The 9,143-nt window shown below is 45.3% G+C and overlaps 1 protein-coding gene across 1 annotated transcript in view; it reads left to right on the forward strand.

The window, feature by feature from the left end:
* Positions 1-9,020, forward strand: part of Npc1 (NPC intracellular cholesterol transporter 1) — a 49,463-nt gene extending 40,443 nt beyond the window's left edge. The window contains exons 20-25 of the mRNA NM_001246687.1: positions 228-357; positions 3,894-4,094; positions 4,959-5,190; positions 6,459-6,572; positions 7,734-7,896; positions 8,731-9,020. Coding sequence (NP_001233616.1) covers positions 228-357; positions 3,894-4,094; positions 4,959-5,190; positions 6,459-6,572; positions 7,734-7,896; positions 8,731-8,813 — 923 coding nt within the window. The 3' untranslated portion in view covers positions 8,814-9,020. The remainder of the gene's footprint in view (positions 1-227; positions 358-3,893; positions 4,095-4,958; positions 5,191-6,458; positions 6,573-7,733; positions 7,897-8,730) is intronic.
* The last annotated feature ends 123 nt before the right edge of the window (positions 9,021-9,143 follow it).

A 9,143-nucleotide genomic window follows, 5' to 3' on the forward strand; every position in this document is an offset into this window, starting at 1 on the left:
TCTTCGTGCTGCTCCCTTCATGCTGCTCCTAACAGGCACCCACATCAGGAGGGTGTGCTGTATGGTTTGCCTAAGACAGAATAACCTGGGTCTGACCTTTATTCAGCTATGAAATCATTGGAGCTGAAGCTTTGGAAGGAGGGAAAGGTGCCCGGAACATTGTACCTTGTCTCAAGTGTTTAAATCTTGACGCCCATTTCTAATGATTGGCTCTCCTCTTTTGCCAGTGATTGACCCAACCTGCATCCGCTGCAGACCTCTGACTCCAGAGGGCAAACAGAGGCCACAGGGGAAAGAGTTCATGAAATTTCTGCCCATGTTCCTTTCCGATAACCCCAACCCCAAATGTGGCAAAGGGTAAGTGTTGCAGAACTGTGTCAGATGAGCATCCAGCATAGTTTTAACTTGGAAGGAAACAGTCTGGATGAGTAGGCTTGTGGGAAAGGGCCTCTTTTCCACCCTGTCTTAGTCCTGAAAAAATAGAGACCCCATTTAAAGAAAACTCCTTGGTTTTCAGCAGATTTAATCCTCACTGGGCACTCATTTTCCACTTGTGGTTCCTGTCCTGCCCCTGGGCATGTGGATGGAGGCAGATTCGTAGGCGTATCATGAAGGAGCAGAGGCAAAGGTGAACACCAGAGATGGAGAGTGAGAGGCCCAGGGCAGGTCCATTGTGCCAGGGGCTCAGGAACAGCACCTCTGCTTTGGCCATGTTGCCAGAGTTTAAGGTTTAGGTTCTTCTAATCCTTGCTACCCCAATCGTGAAAGTATGAGCTGTCTGAATCCCCGGCCAGCCAGACTGCCTGTCTTAAAGTTTCTACTGCTATGAAGAGGCACTGTGACCACAGCAACTCATAAAGGAAAACATTTATTTGGGGCTGGCTTACAGTTTGAGAGATTTAGTCCGTTATCATCATGGTGGGACACGGCAGTGTGCCAGCAGACATGGTGCTGGAGAAGGCGCTGAGCGTTCTAAACCTTGGTCCACAGGCAGCAGCAGGAGACTGTGTCCACACTGGGCATGGCTGGAGCATAGAAAAATCTCAAAACCCACAGTGACACACTTCCTCCTACAAGGGCACACCTACTCCAACAAGGCCATACCTCCTTAAGTGCTTTTAGGGGCTAATTACATTCTAATTACCACATTCCACTCCCTGGCCCCCATAGGCTTGTAACAATACCATAATGCAAAATTCATTTAGTCCAACTCCAAAAGTCCCCATAGTCTATAATAATCTCAAACTTATTTAAAAGTCTAAAGTTCCAAGTTTCTTCTGAGATTCATGCAATCTCCTAACTGTATTCCTCTGTAAAATCAAAATGAAAAATCAGATCACATTCTTCTGACATATAATGACATAGGATATATTATGTCATTAAGGAATACACAGGAATGATACATCACCATTCCAAAACAAGGGAAGGAAGCATATTGAGGAAATACTAAACTAAAACAAAACCCCCAAAACAGGTAGGCAAACTCTAAACTCTGTATCTCCATGTCTGATGTCAAAGCACTCTTCAGATCTTCAACTCCTTTCAGCTTTGTTGACTCCAACATGCTTTTCTTTCTTTGACTGGTTCTACTCCCTGTTAGCAGTTCTCCTTGGCAGGTATCCCATAGCTCTGGCATCTACAACATGTTGGGGTCTCCAAGGCAATCCAGGTTTCACCGTCACAGCTTCATGCAGTAGCCTCTCTAGGCCTCTATTCAGGATCACCCCTGACACATGCCTGGCCTCAGCAGCTTTCATTAGTCACAGAGGAATATTCCATAACCCATTTCTTCTATCCTTAACTCTAAAGCCAGAACCATGTGGCCAAAGCTGCCAAGTTCTGCTGCTTGCTGGGCCTGGACCATGGCCCCCTTTTTCAGTTACATCTTTACCAGCTTTCTGTTTTCCATGGTTTCCTTCACTGCCTAAGCTTGGCTATCCTGGAACTCAATCTGTAGACCAGGCTGGTCTTAAATTAGAGATCCACCAACTTCTGCCTCTAGAGTGCTGCAATTAAAAGTGTGCACCAAGCCAGGCAGTGGTGGTACACGCCGTTAGCCCCAGCACTTGGGAGGCAGAGGCAGGTGATCTCAGTGAGTTCAAGGCCAGCCTGGTCTACAAAGCAAGGACAGCCAGGACTACTACATAGAGAAACACTGTTTGCTTTTTGTTTTTTTTACAAAACAATAAAAAGCATGCATCACCATATCCACATCTAAGCTTTTCTTTTAATTCCTTTTCACAAATTGGAAACTTAGCTGGGTGGGATCTTGCCCTGAGGTCACCATTCCCTTTATTCTATTTCTTAATCTGTTTATGTCCTTGAACATAGGATTTAGCTGTATTCCATTTCCTGGTGCTACTTTCCTCCTCAAATTGTACATTTTATGTTTTTCCTTGATCTGCTTGTTCCTTTTCATTATAAATCTTCATTAGAGTTACCATTAATAACCACAGGACAGAGTCTATACTGTCTAGTCTGTTTTGAGATTTCCTTAGCCAATGCAAGTAATCTGAAACTAATCCGAAACTCACTTTAGCCTCAGGCAAACTCTTCAGACAAGGGCAAATGTACTTTCTTAACCAAAATATCACAAGAACAATCTCTAGGCCACATACTAATATTCTTCCCCTCTATAACCTCTTGAGCCAGGCCCCCACTGTTCAAATCACTCTTTGTCCCACTGTCTTCCATGCTCCTACTAGGATGGCCCATTAAGCAGTACTTAAAGTCTTCCATTGCTTTCTTAACCCAAAGTCACAAAGTCCAAATTCTTCAAAACAAAAGCATGGTCAGGCCTTTCACAATACCTGAGTTCCTAGTACCAACTCCTGCCTTAGTTAGGTTTTTTATTGCTGTGAAGAGACACCATGACTTTGGCAACTCTTATAAAGGAAAACATTTAATTGGAATTGCTTACAATTTCAGAGGTTTAGTCACATTATCATCATGGTGGGACATGTTAGGCAGGCAAACATGGTGCTGGAAAAGGAGCTGAGAATTCTACATCTTTAATCCACAGGCAACAGGAAGTGAACTGAGACACTGGGCAATATCTTGAGCATAGACTTCAAAGACTACCCCCACTGACACATTTCCTCCAACAAAGCCATACCACTCCCTGTGAGCTTATAGGGGCCAGTTACATTCAGACTACCACACCACCTATTACCCACATGGACTGAAACATATGGGCCCATGTCTGGTCCAGAGATAGTAAAGATAAGAGGATTGACTTGGAAAAATTTGTAGGTGAATGCTGAATATCACATGTGATACTACTCACATGAATGTACTTGATTTTTGAGCAGTCTTCTTACTTGTGTGTGTCATGTCTGTTTTGAGATTTTTGCTACGTCTGAAGAAGACTACCTCTTAAAAAGTAAGAGAAGAGTAGAGCTTAGAACTGGCTTTGCTTGTGATCATTGAAGTTATTCTGGAATTTCCTTCGTGAGAGCATGGAAGTTTTTCGGGACTCAGTTAGAAAGTAGTAGCCAAAAGGAGTATCCACTGTGCAGTGTCATGCCAAACACCTCACTGGCTTTGACCCATTTTGCACTCCCAGTCTGTGGGCATGGCTATTGTGCCCATTCACAGAGGAGTTGTTGGAGTAAGGTGAGGGGACTCTGCCAGGTTGGATTCAAGTCCAGGTCCTTGCTCTTCCTCACCTGTCACTTAGTAGTGCCAAGTTAACTCTGTATCATGTTTTATTTTAAATGGAATCAGATAGAGAAACAATAGCAGCCATACACCAGACAAAGTGCAGCAGTAAGATAAGGCAAAGCCTTCCGTGAACCACCTTCATCCATCTGGCCTGGTCAGGTGACTTCACCCAGAGTGCTTATATTCTACTACAAGCCATAGCCTTTCTGACATCCCTGGCTCTTCCTCAGGGGACATGCTGCTTACAGTTCAGCTGTTAATATCATCGGAGATGACACTTACGTTGGGGCCACTTACTTCATGACCTACCACACGGTCCTTAAGACCTCTGCTGACTATATCGATGCTATGAAAAAAGCCCAACTTGTAGCCAGGAACATCACAGAAACCATGAATTCTAAGGGGAGTAACTACCGAGTGTTCCCATACAGGTAAAGCAGGGGTGGCGATACGGGGGATGGGATTGGAGGGTGCGGGCGCTGAAGATCCCTAGCTCTCATTCTGACACCTGCTTTACCCTTAGCCAGGTGTGTTGTATGAAGGGAATTTGAGGTGAGCATTGCCAGAATCTTGAGCATCTGCTATGCTCTGGGGACTACAGAAACAGAACTTGGTGTGCTGTCCCAGCCTAGAGAGACACATGGTGAAGTAACAACAGGAGAGCAAGCCTTCCACAAGGGACATGCCTGTCTTCCAGTTATGCAGGCAGCAGCTGGCAGGGATCCTTGCCTGCTCAGTACCTGGGACAGTACTTTGATACAGGCTTTTCATTCGCTGGGGTTAGAGATTTTTATTTTCTTGTTGCTGCTGCTGCTTTTTCCTTGAAAAATACAGAAGGCAGAGCAAACCAATGATTGCTTTTCTCAAACCATAAGCGTGGTCTCCCTTGAAGAATGGCAGCCTCTTTGTGTGGCCATTTGGAGTGCATGTCCTAATTCTCAGGCACAGCTGGGCTAACACTGCCATGGCCCACGGTGGTTCCCAGAGCGGCCCTGTATGGTTTGTTTCTTTTCCTAACAGCCATGGAATTTTTTAACAGTGTTTATTAGGCAACAGGAATTGGGATTAAGTAAAAACTGTATAAGTAAACACGCACTTGGGATTACTTTTCAGGTCGTTCTTTGGATGTCAGTGGCTATCAAAGATAGCTGGGTGGCTCTAGATGCATTGTGCCAATCTCAGGTGGTTTTCTGGGGTGTCTGTCACCTTTCAGCAGTCTTCCCACTTTGAGGGTAGTGGGGTAAAGCAGCAAGACCCCAGGAGTGCCAGCTCTAACCAAATATTCTCCTTCCTAGTGTGTTCTACGTCTTCTACGAACAGTACCTGACCATCATTGATGACACCATCTTTAACCTCAGTGTGTCTCTGGGCTCCATATTTCTGGTGACCTTGGTGGTTCTGGGCTGTGAACTGTGGTCTGCAGTCATCATGTGTATCACCATAGCCATGATCCTGGTCAACATGTTCGGGGTTATGTGGCTGTGGGACATCAGTCTGAATGCTGTGTCCTTAGTCAACCTGGTGATGGTGAGTCCTGCTCTAAGCTCGCTTTGTTCCTAGCTCCTGTGACTTGGGTTTCATGTAAGTTCTGAAGGGACCTGAAATATTGTGGCTGCCTTTTGCTCGTAATGCCCAGGGAGAGATGGGATGAGTGCTTGAGTCAGCAGGACACTGAGAGAGCACTGAGAACACCTGGGAGCAGAAGATCACTCAATTTCTGAAGCTGGGCAATCCCAGCCCTCAGGCAGGTGAGGCAGGAGATTCGAAAGTTCAAGGCTTCAGTCTTCTCTCCTTTTGCTTGCAGCAGTAGTGACTAGGGTAGCGCATGGTGCTGTGATGTGAAAATGTGGTTCCAGGATCTGTTTGGATGCACTGTCTCCACTGCTCAGAAAGGACTACAAAGCCACTTGACCTGGTGTGATGGCACACATTATATTCCCAGCATCCAAGAGGCTGAGATAGGAGAACTCCTGCAAGTTAGAGGCCAGCCTCAACCACAGTGAATTCCAGACCAGCCTAGACTACAAATTGAGATCCTGTCTCAAAAAAAAAAAAAAAAAAAAAAAAAAAAGGGCTGTGGTAACTCACTCAGTTTGGTAGAGTGCTTGCATGAGATGCATGAACCCAGAGTTCAGTCCCTGGCATTATGTAAGCTCTAGAGTGCATACAAGTAGCCCCGGCATTGGGGAAGCAGAGGAAGAGGGTCAGAAGTTCAAAGTCATCCCTTAGCTACACAGCAAATTTGAGGTCAGCCAGAACTAAATGAGATTGTCTGGAAACAAAAAAAAAAAAAAAACTATAGCATAATGACATTAAGACACGTACCAGGTTATTCTGTAGGACTTTCCATACAGTTACCAGGTAGTTAGAAAGTATTAAAGATATAGCCAAGTGTGGTGATGTACACCTTTAATCCCAGCACTGGGGAGGCAGAGGCAGGTGGATCTCTGAGTCTACAGAGCAAGTTTCAGGACAGTAGGGGCTACATGGGGAAACCCTATCTCAAAAAGCAACAACAAAAAAACTGTTGAAGATGTGAGTTTGAGAAAGTATTAATGAAAGGTAAACATTCAGATAGGAACACCTTCAGAGTGGCAATGAGGCCCAAATGAAGGAGTGACAGTGTGCTGCTCAGTGGGAAAGGATATAGGTAATCTTGAAAAGTTTCCAGAAATTCCCCAAATCAAAGCCAAGATGGTATAGAAAAGTGGAGCCATGGGTAGGGCCTAGAGGACTTCTGCGCTTCCTGCTGTAGTTGAGGGGAGTTTTCAGCTGAAGAGATTGCTTTATTTCAGAGCTGTGGCATTTCTGTGGAGTTCTGCAGCCATATAACAAGAGCATTCACCATGAGTACCAAAGGAAGCCGAGTAAGCCGAGCAGAAGAGGCGCTGGCCCACATGGGTAGTTCTGTGAGTATGCTAGGCCCCAGGATGGGTGGGGCCTGCAAGGGGGGTGGCCTCTCAAAGACACCCAAATTGAGTGGGTAAAACAGAATTAGGATCCATTCCTTAAATGGCAGCTCCCAGCAGTGACAGATTTTCACACAATTCACTAATAGTTGGCTACATCTTCAACAGACCTATAATTCCTCAGAATTGTCCTTGTGTGGTCTCTTTTTAGGCAACTGGATGGCTTAAACAGGAAGTTTAGATATGAGAGAGCTAGAAGCCAGCACTATGTGGCGACAGCAAGAATTTCCTGAGTTGCAGAGCTCACTGGGCTCTAGTTGATGCCTGGAGGTGCTTGATCCAACTCTTTATCCCAGTGCCCCATCAATCACTCTACTACTATAGAAAATATCGGTAGAGTGAAAACTTAAGTGTCTGTTTTGCAGTAATGTCAGATACTTAAACTATTTCCCAGGCCAGCAAGATACCTGAGGAGGTCAAAGGTGCTTGTTCCGCAAGCCTGGTTTGATCTCCAGACCCAAGTGGAAGATGGAAAGTGAGAACTGAACTCACATGCATTGGCTTGCCCACCCCCACACTATCATCTTTTTAAATTTTTTTCCGTCTAAGAATGTGTCTTAGTTCTGATACTGCTTGATTTGAACCAGAAAGCCAAGGCTGCTACAGCTGAGGAGTGGAAGACAGTTTTCTAGGAAAATATCTTTTACCCTTCAGCTACCTTCTGACCTTTTCGAAGATTTTTCTCTAGGGCTAGCTGACTCCACCAATGAGGTGCTTGCCACACCAAGCATGAGGACCTGACTTTGAATCCCAGCACTGCATGAGGAGGTGTGCACACTGGTACATCTGTAACACCAGCTCTGATGGGTAAAGAGGGCTGGATCCCTGGAGTTCACTGGCCAGCCAGTCCAGCTGTGTGAGCTCCAAATTTCAGTGAGATTGTCTCAGCCCTGAGGAAGACACTCAGTCAGCCTCCACACCTTTGCACTTAAGACATCCTAGATACAGGCAAACAAAGCAGTAGGCCAAACAATGTTAGGTAGAAAGCAGTGTCTCAGCAGTTCTGCAGCCGTCCAGTAACCCTTTGGACACAGATGCTAAGGCAGGTTTGTGTGACAGTGCATGCTCATCGATGCTAACAAGTCATTTCAACCTCTTCAGGTATTCAGCGGAATCACACTTACAAAATTTGGAGGGATTGTGGTGTTGGCCTTTGCTAAATCTCAAATTTTTGAGATATTTTACTTTAGGATGTACTTAGCCATTGTCTTACTCGGAGCCACTCACGGACTGATATTTCTTCCTGTCTTACTCAGCTACGTAGGTAAGAGCACTTACTTTTCACAGGCATGGGAGGAAAAATATTGCAAAAAGAAAATTTTATTAGCTGGGCATGGGGTCACAGTCTTGGGAGGTGGAAGGACAGATCCAGAGGTCAAGGTCATCTATAGTGTGTTTGAGGCCAGCCTAGGCTGAAAGATCCTGGTGCAAAAAGAAAATTTTAATCTTGAACATTTCTGTGTAGTATTTGAATTTGTATTCATGGCCACCTGATAGTTCATACTGCATACAAAATTATAAAAGGGAACAACAAAGCCTCCCCAGGACTTTATAGTTAGCCAGTTATTTCACTAGGCATTCACTGCCATTTGTTCTGGAGGCTTCAGCAAAGGCTGAAGTGAGCTCTTGAATATAGCAGGCTTGGACTGCTGCCTTGAGATGAACTCGGCAACAGCCAGCCAGCCCTGCCTGCCAGCAGTACAGGGCAGCCTCTGTTTTCTCTCATGGTGACTGTCCAGAGCCAAATGCTACTGCTGCTCTTGGTGACTCTGCCTCATACAATTGGCCCCTGCTTGAAGAGAACAGGACTGATTTGTTTGGGAGAATAAAAATAGAAGAATTGGAGTCTGGAGTGATGGATGGCTCAGTGGTTAAAAGCACTGAATCCAGGTTTGAGCCCCAGCACCCACATGGCAGCTCACAACTGTAACTCCAGTCTAAGGGGATCTGACACCCTCTCCTGGTCTCTGGGGCACTGCACACATGAGCATGGGCAAAACACCTGCACACAAAATAAAATAGAAAACCAACAAAACCAGGGGCTTTCTCTTCCCTACCTAGGAGATTGTTTATACTTCTTTTCTTTTGTCTCACATAGGACCATCGGTAAATAAAGCTAAAAGACACACCACTCAAGAGCGATACAAAGGGACCGAGCGAGAACGGCTCCTCAATTTTTAGCCTTGTAGCAGGCTTTGGTGACTTTGTCTATGGAGAGGTCAAGTTTCTGCAGGAAAGCTGTACTGTCAAGGCCATGCTGGATTCTGGTTGTTCCTAGGCATTAGGCTGTGTCACAGCTGTGGCAAATGCAGCTCCACCCACGTTTTTAAACTCAGGAATGCACCTGTGACTTGTGAAGCAGTATTATGGAAACTGAAGGTGACAGAAGAAGAAGAAAAAAAAAAAACTTGGGCAAGAGGAAGGATAGTTGGGTGGCTGTGAACGTGAAAAGCCAGTCAGTCAGTTCATGTGCTGTCTTTTTCAGGAGTTAGCCACCACACATTCTATAGC

The sequence above is a fragment of the Cricetulus griseus genome, chromosome 2 (genome assembly GCF_003668045.3).
Source record: "Cricetulus griseus strain 17A/GY chromosome 2, alternate assembly CriGri-PICRH-1.0, whole genome shotgun sequence".
NCBI lineage: Eukaryota > Metazoa > Chordata > Mammalia > Rodentia > Cricetidae > Cricetulus > Cricetulus griseus.